This window comes from Colletotrichum truncatum (assembly GCF_014235925.2).
Source record: "Colletotrichum truncatum strain CMES1059 chromosome Unknown Contig_0002, whole genome shotgun sequence".
Lineage (NCBI taxonomy): Eukaryota > Fungi > Ascomycota > Sordariomycetes > Glomerellales > Glomerellaceae > Colletotrichum > Colletotrichum truncatum.
Genome location: NW_027222399.1, coordinates 753,162 through 770,536, shown reverse-complemented (window position 1 = coordinate 770,536; position 17,375 = coordinate 753,162). Strand labels below are relative to the sequence as shown.

The following is a 17,375-nucleotide window of genomic DNA, read 5'->3' as shown; positions in this document are numbered from 1 at the left end:
TTCCCATAGCTGCGGGCGCCCCTGCGCAAACCCCAGTCGCTCCCAGTATCAACCCGGCAGCCCTTTCGTCCAAACCCCGCTTGTACGGTCCAACGTTGACCACGGGACTGCTAACTTGGCTCCCGGAGCCTCCTAATCGCCCCAGTTGCCCTGGACTCATTCGCCAGTGTCAGGGCATCGCTAGCTTGGAATTCATTCCCAGCTTGCGCCTTGGGTGCTTGGCTCGGATCTCGAATGGAACTTGGGATCCCTCCTGTTTCCTTGCACGTCTTTGGCCCAAACGGTTGGAGCCGAAAACGACCCAAAACTCCATTGCCTCTTCAGCCATTGGGAATCTTATCCGGCTGACCTCTCCCTGCCTGCATCTTGCCTGTTGTGTCGCTCTTCATGTGCTGAGTGTGTGTGCAGTCCATTAGTCACAAGAGACGATATTACCTAATTGACAACCCCAAATCATCATCACTCCTTAGCTTGGCCCCGGCCATTGTGCTGCCGGACGCCGCACTTCGGATTCCTTGGCCTCCGCTGCTACTACGACGCCTCGACCAACTAGACTTTCCGCCATGATGTAAGCATCGTCATTGCGCTACCGCGGATAAGTCGGTGTCGCCTTCCCCGGCTTTAGCACCGGCAGCTGAGACCACAGAAAATAAAAGAGTACTCGTACTAGTATACATGTGCATTCCAGACGGACACAACCAGATGCACCATTCCAGCAGTGCCTCCTCATCGACACGACAAAAGTATCTCGCCGTTGATCCCGAAACTCTTCTGGGAGCACGTTGTCCGTTCTTTCGATTTAACAGGCTCCCACCGAAAAACGAAAGTCCCCCATGTCTCGCCATTGGAATGTAATGTATCAGAGGAAAGAATTTAATGGCGATTTACCAGCTGGCGCAACGGCATCGATGTGAGCGGCGCACACGACTGATTGACCGACTGCTCGGTTATTGACGCACGCCGCTCATCATTCGTCTGTCTCGCCGGGAGAGATGCGCTCGGAATGGTGGCCCATCAAGCGTGTCCTTGACCGTCCTTCTCGCCGGACCCCCCTGATGTCTCTCCAAGAAATATGCCGTCGCAGCTCGCCGGAGCGGGCCAACCCTACGACTACTGGCTAGCGGTTGTGCTCCCAGATATGCCAACGATGCATCCATCCTCCGAGAAAGCGTGCCGGCCGGTGCAACACACCCACTTGCCAAGTCACACATTCATTCGTCCTCCCGCGTGAAAGATGGTGCCCTCTTCGGCCATGGAAATCAAGCAGTCAGACAAGCGAGGGCGCCAGCGACCGGCTATGCGACGCCAATTGTCACGAGTAGACAGAAGCCAGACCCTTGGGTTTGACAGGCAAACAGACAGACAGCAGCAAGCTCGCATGGCCGCTTTATCACCACGCCGTGGTCTCGCTAGCCATCCAGGTGTCGTTGTGATAACGAAACGCTTAAACCGTCTTCCCTGCAACTGTTGCGATTGTTCCACGGCAGCTTGTGGCTCCATTGCCCGTAATCTCGTCTACCAGACCCGTTAACGCTGAAAATGAGGCCTCAAGCAGCCCCGTCGGAGCTAGTGGCCACCTCTTCAATCTCTTCAACCCTAGGTCATATCAGCAGCAAGGTTCCCAAACCCGAGCCCCCAGTCGCTCGTCTTGGATGAACACCCTCCCTCCCTGTGCTTCGTCTGTCAGGGGGATAGTTTCCCCGCCAAAGGCAGTCAACGCGGGACGGAGCGTCTATCCACGGCCTAAGCTATAAGCAATCCTCTTTTCTGACACGTCTCAAATTTTGGCTATTCCAGTGGTAATCTTTGCAGGGCTCAAGAGCTTCCATTTCCCGTCTGTCCGTTTCTTGCAAGCCCCAAGATTAACAAGCTTGCGCCAGGCCCCTTGTTCAACTCAGAATCACAACGGGTCCGCCCCCGCCAATCATCCAACAACGTGCTCGTCAGACCGCCTCGGAACGGCCAGCCAACTGACGACACCCATATGCAACGCCCACACGACGACATCTTCCTCGATCTTATCATCTACCCAAGACAAGCACAACTTACTCGACTCCAGCGCCACCTCATGGCTCTTGCTTTTTCTGCACTATTTCTGCCGAGGGCACTGACACTGCCTTGCATGCGTGTGCATGGCATGCAGCGTGCTTGCTCGCTGGGACCCGCGCGAATCTTCGTGCTCCGTGCAAGTGGACTGGTATTAAGATCTGCCTGCATACAACAAACACATCAACGACAGTGTGCCCTAATTCGATCTGTCATCTACTGAACTTGGCTCGAGACCTCCCTCGATGCTGTACGATACGGCGGGCTTCTGGAGTCTTGCCCCTGCCCGGCATAGGACCCAGCTTTAGGAGGGATACTGAGGCCTGCCCCCGCCTCAATCTCCTGTCTTGGGTCCCTTATCATTTCAAGTCTCTGTGTTTGCTTTTTTTTTCTTCTTCTATTTTTCCTTCTTTCGTCTAATCGTAGCTCTGAGTTTTCGGCAAGGGGTGAGTCAAGGCTATCACATTGATGTGCTGGACCCTTGGGCTGCCTCCCGGTCCGTCATTCATACCATGTCTTCGTACGAGTGAATGTATCACATCAGACGAGTATCAATTCGCGGAAACGAGCTATCCTAGCAATACGCAGTACTGAGGCTCTGCCGGAAACTGTGTCATCTTCCCCGGACTGTTTGTGTGGCGGAGTCATTTCATCACTGCCACTGATCCCCGAAGTAAAAGCCCCTGGCGATCGTTCTGAAACCCGGGGACACACCTTGTTCTCACCGCAAAACAGCTAATTGAATGTTTGCCGAGTCCATGCTCTCGGTGATGAGATCGCCATGCCGTTGAGCTCTCCATTCCAATTATACGACCACATGTGCCGGCAACCGAACACTCAACTTACCCCTTTTCCCCTTGCCCGTTCCACACCGAACCATCACTCGACTCGGGGGCCACGCAGGGCTGCATTGGCCTTGTTTGTCTATCCAAAGAGAAGCCTCGGATCCGCCATGTGTTCTTGTGCTGGAGCCCACACCGCTGCCTTGTTTACTATTGTGGATGTTCGTTCCAGGAACCGGCTCACCGGGCTTGATATCCCTGAACTCAAAGTGGGCTAGGTCGGTGACGGAAACTCAACAAGTTGTGTTATGTTCTTGCCCATGTCTGATATCTTACACAATACTTCCTTGACACTGAGTCCATGCCTTCTACGTCGACTCCCCGTTGCGCTTTTAATCAGATTAGTTACCGGTGGTCCAGGTTATTCTGTTACCTCACCCGCTTCAGTCTCTGGACGGCGATCGAGATAAAAGCAATTATGGCTCCAAAATCAGGCATCTGGGTTCATTGTCGTGCCACGTGTGTAAAACTGTGCGAGCGCAAAGCTGAGGAGACGCGCCAGTCGGGTTGCGCCCAGGTCACCACGTTTTCAGTTGTGCCAAGAACAAGCATGATGGGTTGTTGCTATACAATCAAACGCATGGTCCTTGGTGGACGGTTTGTCGGATTCCGAAGTATATCTGTTGAGAAGGCCCAGGCCATTGATTTGTCCAGAAGAGGGAATAGGGAGTTTGCCTGAGGTCAGTATTCCTTTTTCCAGGGCTCTCTTCCCGTCAGTACCTCATTCGGTCTTTTGCTAGGGTGGCCGAGTATTTCTCCTTTCAGGAATGACCAGGTGGTAATCTACCATGGCGCAACGTAGCTCATCTCGTTTCCCGGCTGATTCGACTTGGTGGCTCGGGGGACTGAAAGAAAACGCTACTGGACCATTACACATTAGAATTGAATAAATTTTCACTGAACCTGGGCTTGGTGATCACCTCGCCTGATGTCTAATTATCCTTGAGCCAACTTACTCGTCTGGGAGGCACCGGTATGATAACGTACGTATAACAGTCACCCCGTTGGATTATAGCATTAAACACGTTCCTTAATTAGTAGTTTCCTGGATATCCGAGCTCAGCAGTAATTTAGTAATGTCCATGGGGATATAGGCTGCTCCAAAACAGTACATCTCTTGGACTATCCAGGGTTCCAAGGAGGTTTCAATCTCTTCAGTTGTTGAAGCCTCGCGAGCAACGTGTTCGCTAGTCATCCCTATACTTCCGCATATCCTTCATCCTGAAAAAAAAAACCCAAACAAAGATCGTCTGGGAACGCCGTCACCTGCGGAGAATAAGATTTGGACTCGTATGTTGTCATGGCTACGCATCTTCAGTATACGTGGAGCATTTGCTAGCCCCCATTCGCCCGGGATGATCTGATAATGAAGTCTTTTCTAGGTCTGTCCGGTCGTTCCGAGAGAGAGAGAGAAAGAGAGAGAGAGAGAGAGAGATGTTCGCACTGGCTGTAGTTTTGAGTCATTGTCCAGCCTTTCCGGCTCTGAAATTCTGTCGGAGGCATTACTTGCGGTATTGCTGGGTTTTTTTGTGTGATTAACTGTAACTGTTTCTTCTGTTTATAGAGATGATAACCGTCCCATCATCCGCCGCCTTCACATTTGAATGACGTACGAAAAAAAAGATGTGGCTTAGTTGGGTATTTCTAAGGCATCCTGGGAGTATGCTACTACTGGAGTGAGTATTTCGCTTTGCAAATGGCATAAAGAAAAATTACAGAAGTTCTAGATATGTTGTTGATTTGTACCTAATCATGAGTGTCAAATTCATTAGTAGAGTATTCCAACTCTTTCTTCGAATGGCTGATCCATCTCCTGATACTGCAACTTTTTACCCTAGTGTTTCTCTGCCTCGGACTATTTGCTGGTTGAAGCTCATACGTGATGTCCCTCATCGTGAGCATGAGACATGGTTGAGATATTCAGAAGTCTATTGCTTCAGTACGAAACGGTAAATATTCGCAAGTATGGATAGTCTATAACCAAACATTACCATCTTTCAGGCAAGCCAGAAATTCCGGTGCATGTAGCAATGCCCATGTGTAATCTGTGTTTTTCTTTTTTTGTTCTTTGCAATCATCAGTAAATGTTCATGCCGAACGATAGCCGGCGTGTCAAATCAACCAGAAAACAGCCTCTCGCATCTAGTGAATTTAATTCAAATTGCAACTGATTGGAGACAGAACAATAAGGACCACATATAAAAAAAAAAAAAAAAGAGGCATATCTTAGTTGAGCCTGAAACTGATCAATATAGTGAAGTAAATGAACGGTCTTATCAAAGTTAGGTTGATACAGCAATTTAGCCAACATGATTTCCTCGGTGACAAAGATCAAACAGTTCGCAAGGCACCCCGAGGACGTCTGATACTCTTCAGATGACACGCCAAAGCCTACAATATCATCATTTCTGGGAAACCACATCACGATATATATGACAATTGGTCTTAGCCAAGATGAAATTTTTTTAAAACGCATACTCGCTTCTTAAATTTACACGACTGTTAAGCCATACATTCGAGACACCAAGTCTCCTAGAAGCGTTTATCAAGCATCTAGCTGTAGGCATGATTCGCTTATGAAACGCCTCGCACTCGTGGTATGCGTCGTGACCCTGAACACCTCGCTGAAAATAAAACAATGTGGTGGAATAATGTTCGTCATGTCGTTAGTCTTCTCCCCAAACTTCAACATCAATGATGTTCCTCATCTCCTTGCCCCCTTCGACCTCATTAGTCCCATACCCCAGCATCCATGAATCCATCAAGGGAGAGACCCCCAATGCGCCCGCCACTCGTTGCATCTTTGTTTCTCTCCTGTTCCTTCTTCTCTTGGACTTTTCTCTCTTCCTCCTTGGTCCGTGCAATGTCAGCTTCGACATCGACCATCTGAATGAACTCGTTTAGGTTACAGAGAATATCGTCCACATCATCCACAGCTTCCTGAGAATCAACGCTTACCGCCAAGGGAGCGTCGACCACAGCCGTAACCGCTTCTGGCGCCGTTGGTGCCTTGGTTTTGAAGGAATCCGCACTGACAAAGGCCTCGGCCATGGCCATTGGCTCCGGACTCTGGAGAACTTGTTGGGAGGCGGAGGGAAGAAGCCTGTGAATGATCTTGGTCCTGCGTGAGACGGCTTGGTAGTGCCTCTGGAATTGGTCGTCGTCACCGGTCGGGAGCTCCGCGACAGCAACCTCTGGCGGGGGGGAGGCTGTTCTGGCTACTGTAGGTGTGACCGGGTCGCTGCTGTCAGGTTCCTCGCCACCCTTGACCTCCGGATCCCATGTCACACGTCTAGCTGACTTCGACGTGCCATCCCATGGGTTGTCGATGGTGGCTGCTAGCAAATTTTGAGTGCTGGGGAGGCGGCCTGCACTGAGCCCAACCTTCAAAGGCCTACGCCTGCGTTTCTCGGGTGAGGGTGACATGAAGTTTGCAAAGCGTTTGATCTCAAAGACTGGCTCCGACGAGGAGGGTATCGGGGTTTGAACAGCAGGCGTTGGCGTCACCTCGGGTACCACATGTACTGTAGAGAGACTTGGCTGTGGTGTTGATGAAACAAGCGGAGATGGTGAAACTGGCCTCTGGATATTGAAAAATTTGGTTCTCAAAGCTGCTTGCGCAGCCTGGCGCATCTTTTCGGGACTCATGGTCCAGGGACTCTGGCAGTCGGGGTCCACAAAGCTTTCGTCGTGAGGTTTACGGTTCACTTGTGATTGTCCTTCTGGCGCCAGGATTGGTGTGTCAGTTTTCCATGGACTTTGCTGAGAGGCCGGTACTGCAGGACTTTCATAAATATGGACCAAACCTTCCAATGGGCTGTTCAGTAACGTGTTCAGTTCCATTTTATGATGCCTTGCCTTCACAGTGTCGTTGAAAGAACTCGTAGCACTAGACGACTGCAATATCGTAATTGGTGTTGACCGAGAATCGTTCTTGTGAGCAGGAGTCTCGGTATTACGAACCCGCTGAACTATAGGTGTCTCGGTGTTGAAACTCTGATCTTGCCTCTCTATTGCTTGTCCGGCCGGGCAGGGGCTGTTTATGGTGAGATCTGGCCTTGACCAAGGGCTCTGCTGGGAGACTCTCTGCGCTGCGCTACTAGGCGGCTCATCTTGTTGGCGCACACTAATGATGGTGGCGGTTTGTTTATTCTGCAAAGCAGTTGGTGGGGAAGCAAAGTGCGTTTGCTTCTCATCTTGTTCCTCCTGTGATGGAGGCTGAGCGACAATTGTAATTTCTTGGCTGGCTGATGTCTCTTCTGATTCGACCCCAGTTTCTCCCCGACGATGTTGCTCCTGCAAAATCTTTTGCCTGTCCGCCACATTTACAAACTCAGATGCTAGCGAGTTGGGTTTGGAAATATGGGTAAGGTCCGCTGCTATTTGTAGCATCAAGCCCTTGCCCTCCAGTCTTTGTTTTGCAATGTAGTCCGAGGCTTCCTCTGCTTGGCCCTCGTCTTCCGCATTAGACTCTGGCGAAGTACCTTTGGTGTCGTTGGCCATAAAGGTATCCCCATCGAGGTCAAAAGCCTCATCCTCGGACTCTGTCTCCGTCTCAGAAGGGTCGCTACTGATAGTAGAACGCTGTCCATCTTCGTAAAGAGCGGCGGCAGCAGCTTCAAGACCACGGCTCTTGGGCCTTGCGCGAAACAGAAAGCTATCATCTTCCTGGGTTTCAAACTCCACTTTGATATCTGAACTGTCCTGAGCTTCTTCCGAACTAGTGTCGACATCATCCTGTAATAAGCTTGTCTCGTTGTGCGCATTCGTTTTCGGTGTGGCCCTCAATTTCCGAACAGATTGAGGTGTTTGTATTGGTGTGCTTAGCACTGCAGCAATGGCTCCGTCCTCAGGAGGAACGGTAGCTTTACTGGGAGTATGAGGCGGCTGATGCTGTAACGAACAATCGGAAGCTCTCTGGGAGACTCTTCGAGAAGAGCGTTGGCAGTTCGTGGTACTAGGGAGGCTTTGCATACTGTCATCCACCGTCCTCTCCCGCGATTCTTGCCCAGCCTGCGAAGAAGACTGTCGGCGGCGGGGAGCTTGCGTATTAGGCTGCACCAACATGGACGCTCCTTCGACGTCGTCCAAGGCTTCGGCCTTACGGCGCTTGTTATCCTGCCGTTTTAGCCAACCCGAATCTGCCGCGGAGCGCTTCTTGTAGGATTGAGATCGTGGCTGCGACAAATCGGTGCTCAGTGACCAGGTAGGCTCGTCATCCAGTTGGCTTGCTGATTCTGTTGCGCTTCTCCATGCTTGAACCCTTTCCACATCCTCGTCATTCATGTGAGGGTGCGGTGTGACACCTACTTGGTCCAAACTTCGTGGACTTGGCAAATGGCAAGATGTTGTACTGTCGGCTTCCGAAACCTCAGTGGGAGCAATAGCAGAATTAATAGTTGCTCCTGCTGCAGCTAGGCCGGTCGAAATCGTATGCCTCTTGGAGCGCCATGGATTGACCCAGCCGTTTGCCTGAGGCCCTTCAAACGGTCCCTTAAGTACCGACGTCAGAAGCACTGGAATGTGCCCATCTAAAAATCTCTGTGCAGCATTTTCGATTCGGCGAATTCTTTCGCCCGGATTATCGTAGTGCTCATCGTCAGAGCCCGCGTAGAGGACTTCAGTGTCGTCGTAAGTTGAGTTGTATGGTGGCATGTTGGCCATAGGCTGGTTTCGCCAACCTTTGGCGAGTGTCATCGTCGAGCAATGTACGTGTTATTCATTGGTTTTGATAGAGGCTGAAGCAAAAGGTTAGCGGTTGAGTACGATATTCCGTGGCATCGGTGCCAGGCGGTCTCGGATCGTAGACGGTCGGTCGTTGAAAAGTGAGGTTTCCAGCAGTGCACTAACAAACATTGGCCCCAAAAGCGGACAAAGAGGAGATGGGTCGAGCGGGCCTGCACGTTCACCCAGCGACGCGCTGAAGCGCGCCTGCACGTGATGCCGCGTTTAAGTGGTTTTTTGTTTCTTTCATAATCCTGGTTATGATGTATGACAAAAGTCTAAAAGGTGGATTACATAATTTATTCACTTAAAGGAGGGTGCCCCCCACAGCCCGATACAGCAATAGCGCCATCGGATGATCGGGGAATTTGGCGTGGCAGGTGTTGACACAGCAACCAGCGCGCACATGCCATGTAGCATAACATTGTGGTACTAGGCACGCTAACTATCCAATGTTTATTCTGGGAAACAACGGTTGGGATTGACATAACGCCGCCCCAAACGAAACGCGATCGCTCGTACCGCGTTCCCCACGAACAATACCTTTTACTACCACATCACGACAGTACTTCACCACACAAAGCGGAGGCAGCAAGTGCGCTTTTGCCACCTATCTTTCTGCCATTCTGTTCAGCTTGTCATTCTGCATTTTTTCGACGTGCATTTTCACTTTGGCGACGCCTGTATTGCAATTGCCCGCAGAAAGAGAAAAAAAAATAACAAATAGCAATCGCCGCATCAACAGACCCCGCAAATCGCGACGCCATCTACGACGATCTAGCCCACCGATGGACTGTTTATAACCGCCAACGCCCCTTTCCCCCCGATCGCATGAGCCAGAGGACCATGGCTCCTGCTTGGCTTGATTCTCTTTCGGAGGATTGGCCCTCCCAAGCTGGGTCTGAGGCTTCCCCGTCTGCCCAGCTTCCACCTTTAAAACCGAGCGAACATAACAAGACCCCCAACGGCAAGGGAGCCGGGAGTCGCATACCACTCCCTGTCAGTAGGATACGACCGTCGAGTGCCGGAGCCAGCGAAAAAAGCGTCGGAGTACTGAGCGAAAGAAGCACGAACGATGTCAACATTCCACTCTCCTCCCAGCGAAGGCCCTCCATCAAAGTATCCAGAGAATTTAATGCTACCGAGCCTTCGAGGCAACCCAGCCGCGCATTTTCAGCATCGACGAACGGCTCCGTCATCCACAACACAGTGGAACAAAGATCGTTGAGGTCCTCGCCATTGAGAGGAACCGGTAACACCCCAGAATGGAAGCGGAGGCTGGTGTATGGAGATGTCGCATACGGCGAACAAAGAGATCTTTTTTGCTCTGCTGCCGCAGGCCTTGAAAACATGTTCAAGCCCCCTACACCCATGGATACCAGCCTGGCGGAGGAGAGCCCGCGGCATGACACGACATTCCCTTCCAGTCCTCCGTTCTTCCGCCGTGCAGATGTGGACGCAGTCGACGACGAGGACGATTCTGACGGAAGAAGCCAGATGGACCCAAGCCCGAGCCCGAGCCCCAGGATCCGACCACCTAAAGTTACCTACAAAACAACAGAGGAATCCGCCGATCAGAGCAAACTTAGCGACTATAGCATACATCGTGACAGTAACCCCCAGGAGCCGAGTGTGAAGGAAAGTTTCCCTACGGCAGAAACATCATTTTCTGGTCTCGCGCCCCCGAACGATGCATCGCGCAAGACTAGTGGGCACAGTGTTATTCGGAATGAGGATTTTAGCCCCATCGTCCTTACCCTCATGCGCTCTAAGGCCGAAGAAGAAGGTTTCGCTCCTGCGGAACTTCCCCTCGATCAACTACGTAATCGCCTCGAAAAGCTTCGCATTGACCAGATGCTTCTTAATTCCCAAGGAGAGCTTCAATTCGATGCTGACGCTACGATAGACGAGGCTGAAAACAACAAAATCGATACGACCGATGATTACGCACGCCAGGGAGGCTTCCTTAACCTGCAGCGTGGTGGCAGATCTGGCGATGGCTCCTTTAGGCACCGAGGCCTGAGCCCTGGCATGGGTGTTGATACCTCTGAAATGCTTCCCGAAGAGTCTCTGCAGGCTAGCACTCCCAAGCAATTTCCCAGCGTTAGAGCTTACTCACCAGGCTACGGATCGATGCGATACGGATCACGGAGTCCTCCCGCGCCTCGAGTACCTCATCCCAGCCCAGAGAAGCGAGATGCAACAAAAACCAACAGCACATCGAGCCCGTTGAAGCTATTTGGTCCGTACGATACATTTACGAACCAGACTCTTCTTCGCCGTATTAGCCAGTTTGAGGATCAGATGTCTGGCTCGTCCCGTCAGTCATTGAGCGGTGCACTATCTGGCGATGTTTCCCGCCTGACAGAAAAACAACGGCCCCATACTGCTCCTGTGGGCTATCTCTCAGTCCCAACACAGCAGACTGCCACGAGCTCACGATCTGTGAGCCAGTTTGGCGAAGGAGATTTGGAGGGCTATCAGTTCAACCAGGAAATTCCCATTCGGCGCGCCGAGGAGGAATCACTTTTTTATGACGGCGAAGGTGAATTTGAGGGAGTTTCTGGTTTTGAAGAATCCGTTTTACGATTTACAAATTTGGCTGGTTCACCAAGTCAAGACGAAGAAGCATCAATGTTTGTTCCCAGGAAGCGAGCGAAATCGGCTACCACAACAGCATCGTCTTCAAAACACACGAGAACCTTCTCATCGGCCAGTGACGGGAGTGTGCAGAGGGCCAATGTGCATTTCCCAATCGACGACTCTCTTTTGCTTGGCACTCCTCAGAGACGTGATACCGGCTCCGAAGGGAAGAGGCCGCGAACATCACCGTCAAAAGACCCAACTCCGAAGCGAAGGAGAACACTGCACAAGTCCGATATTGCATACGGACGAGAGGAACGTTACAACGCTTTGGAACCTGTTCAAGAATCTCACAACTTGATGCAGAGCATGATGGGGAAAAAGCGCAAGGATGCCCGCCCAGGTAGCTTGCAGCAGAAAGCCCATCCCAGCGTCCTGGCATCGCGCCACATCCTTCGACCGCGCACGCCGACGCCGAGCTCAAGGTCGTCCCTACAGCAACACGACTACTCGTATGACGACTATGTGCTCGAAGATCAGGCGCAGCGACGGTCTGCCACCCGTGCTTCTCATCTCACTGGGAGCGGCAATGAACGTAGTGCAACCATCGACACGGATCGGAAGCCATCTATCAGAACTCAGGACTTCTTGGACGAAGCTGGTAAGATCATGGCCATGATTCGCAATGGAGTCAAGGCCCCCAGTGGTCTCACGAGCGTGGAGGAATCTGATGAAGAGTTCGGTGAGCCAAGCCCAGTTTTTGACGAAGACTCGTATGAGGAGTCGACAAGAGAACGACTCTCACGGCCACCGAGTCGTGAAGGCAAGCCGGTGCAGAGGGCGCCACAGCGACAAGAGAACCCGGAAATTCTCGACTACCTGAAGAAATACCAAGAACTCAGCGATATGGGGGACGTCATTTCGTCGTCGCTCAGATCTATGGACCAGGCACAAGACGCGATCCGCGCAGCTCAAGAAGTCGAGCGGCAGCTTGAGGAGAGGAGCCGTAACCGGGCCAACACCGAAGAGCTCCAGTATCTGGGTGGTGATGAGACCATTAGCGATCCTCCCAATATTCGCATCAGCGCGAACCCCAACAAGCAGCGGGGCGATTCGCTTGACGCGGATGAGTTTCCCACCCATTCATCTGGTGCATCTACCAACCGCACCATCCACACGGGATCTTCCCACAACTCTGAGTCAAGGAAAACAATCGCTCCTCAGAGCGTGTCTCATCTGATTCCTGATCAAGTGGGCAGTATGTATCTGGACCGCCAGCAAAATATTTGGATCAAGCGCAGGGGCGGGAGCATAAGGCCTAGAAGTTCTCATCACACCCACTCCCATATTCTTCCGTCCGAAGACAGTGAAGATGATCCTTTCGCTAGCATCCCCGATCTTTCAGTGGACATGACCAAAGAAATGCAAAACTTACGACTCATGACGGCTCAAAAGGAGGCTGAGGCAAAGGAAGAGGATTGGACACGATCGCCATCAGGATCCATAGGTACGCCGAGAAGTGTATCAGGCAAGGGCTTTGTAACTCTGTCACCTGACGCAGCCCTGCCAAAGGACATAGCAAAGCAAGCTAGGAAAGAATTTACAAAGCTTGGGAGAAGGGCATCAGATGGGGATATCGAGCATGAGATTCAGCTGGATGAAGACCGCGTTACGGATTCCTCGCCGTCCCGCAGGCGGATGACGATTTCCTTCTCCTCGCCAATCGCCTCCATCATTCAAGATGTTGCCGCAGAAGATATCGACAGCCTTGAAGATGACGAGGGCAGCATCATTGATTCTCATTTCATTCTCGAGGAATCAAAGCGTAGCAAATACCAAAGCCTGACCAAAGCGGCACGACGGAATCTCCTGCAGCAACGCCCACGAACGGCACCCGCACGCGGGCCTTCTAGACAATTCTCCCTTCGTGGCCAGTCTTTCGTGCCTCGCCCTGTGTCCCGTATCGATGAGCGGGACGAAGATGGTGTGGTTGACAACGCTGAGGAGCTGCAAGTCAGCATCATTGGCGAGAACAGCGCTCTAAGCCATGTCTCCCACGACAACCAGGAAAAGAGTGTCAGTTTCATCATCAAGACGCCTGGCAAGACCAGAATGGGCGGCCTCTTTCCAGATGCGGGTGCCTTCATCAGCCACCACGTCGGCAACCTGTCCCTCAGCCCAATGTCGGATTTTACGCTTAACAACCACGAAAAGTCCTTTGGTTTTGAGGTCAGTTACATGGTAGACGACCAGCGACTTATTACTGGCGATGGCTCCAAGAAGGTCATGTCCATGACAGTTCGCGATCTTGTCGACCGCCTGACCGAAATCGAGCCTTTTGAGCCTTACTGGGAGGACTTTACGCAACTCGACATAAGTGAAAAGCGGCTGTCAAGCCTCCACATGTTGGACGAGTTCTGTGGTCGCTTGACGAGCCTCGATGCATCTAACAACTCCCTTGGACACCTTGACGGAGTGCCTACTTCGGTCAGGCAGCTCAAGATCACTCACAACATGCTGAATGAGTTGACGTCGTGGGAACGCCTTACCAACCTGCAATACGTTGACATCTCCAACAATGATATCACAAGCTTGTCGGCACTGAAGAACCTCGTTCACCTTCGAAGCTTGAAGGCCGATAACAACAAGCTGACGTCTCTTGACGGCTTGAACATGCACGATGGACTGCTTACTCTGCGAGCGCGCAATAACCTCATCGAGGTGGCCGACTTCGACGGTACGAAGCTGCATCGACTTACCGAGCTGGATCTTGCCGGCAACAAAATCGAAGAAATCTTGAACGTTGGGCAGCTCTCATCTCTTGAGGTTCTTCGACTCCAGCGCAACAATCTCGAGACATTCACTGCCGAAGATGCTCAGGGCCTTGACGGTCTGCGGTACCTGGATCTGAGCGACAATGATATTGTGGAACTTGATATCAGCCGTCTGCCGGCTGTGCGTCTGCTCCACGCCGACAGAAACCGCATTACCAATATCACCGGTTTCACCAAGGCTCGCCATCTCGACAGCCTGTCTCTGAGAGAACAACGTGGCGAGGACCACTTGGACCTCTCCTTCCTTTCTTCGGCATACGAGATTCGGAAGCTGTTCCTTTCTGGAAACTACATTGGGGCCTTCGAACCCAAGGTGGACTTCCTTAATCTGCAACTCCTCGAGTTAGCCAACTGTGGGCTTCACCGTCTGTCAGAGGGACTCGGGCAATTGATGCCAAACCTGCGATCGCTGAACCTCAACTTCAACGCCATCGCAGACCTTTCACCTATTCGATTCATTCCACGGCTCAAGAAGCTTCTTGTAGCCGGTAACCGTTTGGCGGATTCGACGACAGTTACAGAACTCCTGACCGACTTCCCGCACCTGACGCAATTGGATTTGCGGGACAATCCAATCACTCAGGGCTTCTATCCGCCAGTGCAGGTTATGATTTCAGCGGATCAGGACGGTTCCCCTGATCCTTTCACTCTCCCGGAGGCCGATCCTCAGAGGGACGACTTATTTGCCAAACGACTAGACGAGGCAACACGTCTCCGGCGGCGGCTGTACCAGGTTATTTTCGTGGGTTGCTGCAAGAAATTGAAACTTCTCGACGGGCTGCCCGTCAAGCGGCAGCTCATGCTTGCTCGCGACCCGGCATTTCAGACGTTGGTGGAGGAAGGTCTTCTGCCTAATGCCAGCGACAACGCCAGCGTTCCATCTTCGGCCCCAGCAAAGTCTCCAGGGAAGACACCGTCTAGGAGTTTACCTAAATCTCCAACGAAGACTCCGGCCAAGAGTCCTGCCAAATCTTCAGCTAGGTCAGCGGCCAAGGCTTCGGTGAGAGCTTCGCCCATCATCAAAATTACGGCCCCAGACGCGGCTCCAGCGACGTCTCCGGCTGTCCAGAGCCCGGCTAGCAGTCGTTGGAACGCGGAGGACAGCTTCGCTTGAGGGTACAGGACTTGTACAAAAATAACATGATGACGGCAAGAAAATTCGGCGTTTTTTTTTTCCCTCAGCCCAGCCAAAGGGGGGTGTTTTTGTTTATACTTGTAATTTCCATGGCAACAGGGATGGCGTCTGGGATAATTATTGCAAAAGGGAGCAGGGCTTAATGACGACACGGAAGTATTGTACGAGTACGGACAGTAGAAAGCATTGATTCAGGAAGAGTTCCAGAGAATACAGAAGCTTGCATCTGCACATGCATTGAAGAAGAAAAGAAAAACCGAGATTGAATTTGAGGCGATGCGTCATGGTGGGTGATTGTGGGCGCTGCTGTTCAGATTAAAGTGTTCCTTGCTTCGCCGCGTTGAAGATCGGCGATGAGCACCAAAGGATAGTTGGCTCCGGTAGACTTGCGATAGTGTATGGTGGTAGACAAGACCCACTCCGCACCGAGGTAGCCGGCCGTGCATTGCCGAACTGGCGGCCCCGGGGACGATCTAGAACCCCCCCAGTCGCCATTGATCCGGGGCTCGTGCTGTGTCACCCTCTTCTAGGACCCGACTAGGATACGAGAAGGGGGTGAGAAGAGAAGGGAAGGGGGGGGGGATTTGATGTCGCTGGTCCGGGCGTCACATACGATGCTGTTGTGTATTGTGTCCTGAATCGCACATATTCCTTTCCCCCCTTTGAAAAATTCTTTTAGTTTCAAGGGAAATTATCACCCAGCCGGATTTGATCAGCATCATCCAAAAACACTCACACACATACACACACGCCATACTACGTAGATCACACCGGTCAACCGGGAAAAAAGCGACGGCGGGCGGTTTTCTCTGCTTAAAATAAAAGGCAACCCCCCCTGAAGTAATATTAGAGTGTGAGGACGCCGAGATGAGGATCCCGGACTAGGCTCGGAGCCCAATCTGGCCAAGATTGTGCGTGCCTGGCGCCTGACATGTCCATCTAATCTTGTAATTTTGGAAAGAGAGCTGTTTTTAATTTTTTGACATTTTAATTTCTGCCCACCCCGTTGACAAGGTCTCGTGGGCAGCATGATAGAGTTGGGATGAAGGCGAGAGAGAGAGAGAGAGGCGACTTTAGTGTTTTGATCATTCACGGTTCAGCGGGTCCAGGAGGAGGGGCACTGCTTGTGTCACGGAGGCAGCCAAGGTAGGGAAGAAACGAGAGAGGCATAAGCGATGCTTCTGGGTAGGGCTTTAATAGAAAAGCTATGTTATTAGGAGGAGCGACAACACACACACATTCACACCAGTGATGGGCAAATGAAGGCGAATTCGACACGTCTTCTAGGGCTTTTGCGGCCGTGGTGGGATGGAGATGGGGAACAGGGGGTTTGAGTGAAGTCAGGGAGATCCCTGGAAGACCAAGTATGGCAGGGCTAACTAATATGGCGCCTTGGAAAGCGAGAGAGAGAGAGAACGCAGGCAGTAAGTGTAGAGAGTGATAGGGAAAACGAGGGGTGTGGTCGGGTTGGCACGTTATTTCCAGAGCCCTTGATATGCATCCTCAAGGTTTACATGCCGCATTGGAAAAAGGCATGTCCCTTGTGCAAGTTCCGTGTCCTACCGCATAGCACATCAATGGTTGGTATATCCGTACTACTATGTGTAGGGTAGTCCAGCCGAAGCTTTTTCCAACTGCTGATGTGGCACCCGCGGACCCTCAATTTTTTATTTATTTATTTTTCCTTGACGTGTACACACACAGTAGTGATGGCTAGATGGATGGTGGTGAACGGGCTTAATAGCCCAGATGACAAGGAACTAGAGGGCAATGCATCCAGCTCAGCCATCGGCGTGCCTCATTAGCCACATGGACGTACCTTACCTATTCTCCGGAACCTCTATGCACACAGCCTGTCGCCTCTCCATGGCGCGGATGCGACTTTTGTTTATGCTTAGCATGTAGAGCATTGATGAGCGAGAGGGTCCCCTTGTGGAATCCATCTTCATCATCATCGTCAACATGGGCTGGACCGGGTGCCAGGGGCAGTGGGTGGGTTGCAGTGGGCTGCAGCTGAGGCACCTGGGTAACAGAGGCCTGCTGCTCTTTGCAGTGTGGGCACCACGTCTACCTACGAGTACGTACCACAAAGTACTGGGTAGTCAAGTAGCCCGCCCAGTGTAGACAGGTGGACAGGTAGGGCCGTAGCGGCGGGCTTGGGTACGTACCTCGTGACGATTGCAAGCCACAAGATTGCTGGCAATTTCTGTC

At 51.9% G+C, this 17,375-nt stretch overlaps 2 protein-coding genes across 2 annotated transcripts; one reads left to right on the top strand and one right to left on the bottom strand.

Moving 5' to 3' along the window:
- Positions 1-5,618: 5,618 nt before the first annotated feature.
- Positions 5,619-8,585, bottom strand: CTRU02_203173 (protamine p1; the record flags this gene model as incomplete). The annotated part of the gene is made up of 1 exon (XM_036727256.1): positions 5,619-8,585. The coding sequence occupies one exon, from the start codon at positions 8,583-8,585 to the stop codon at positions 5,619-5,621; it is 2,967 nt and encodes a 988-aa protein (XP_036581050.1).
- Positions 8,586-9,443: 858 nt separating this feature from the next.
- Positions 9,444-15,143, top strand: CTRU02_203172 (conserved leucine-rich repeat protein; the record flags this gene model as incomplete). The annotated part of the gene is made up of 1 exon (XM_036727255.1): positions 9,444-15,143. One exon carries the CDS (start codon positions 9,444-9,446, stop codon positions 15,141-15,143), a length of 5,700 nt encoding a protein of 1,899 aa, XP_036581049.1.
- Positions 15,144-17,375: the final 2,232 nt, after the last annotated feature.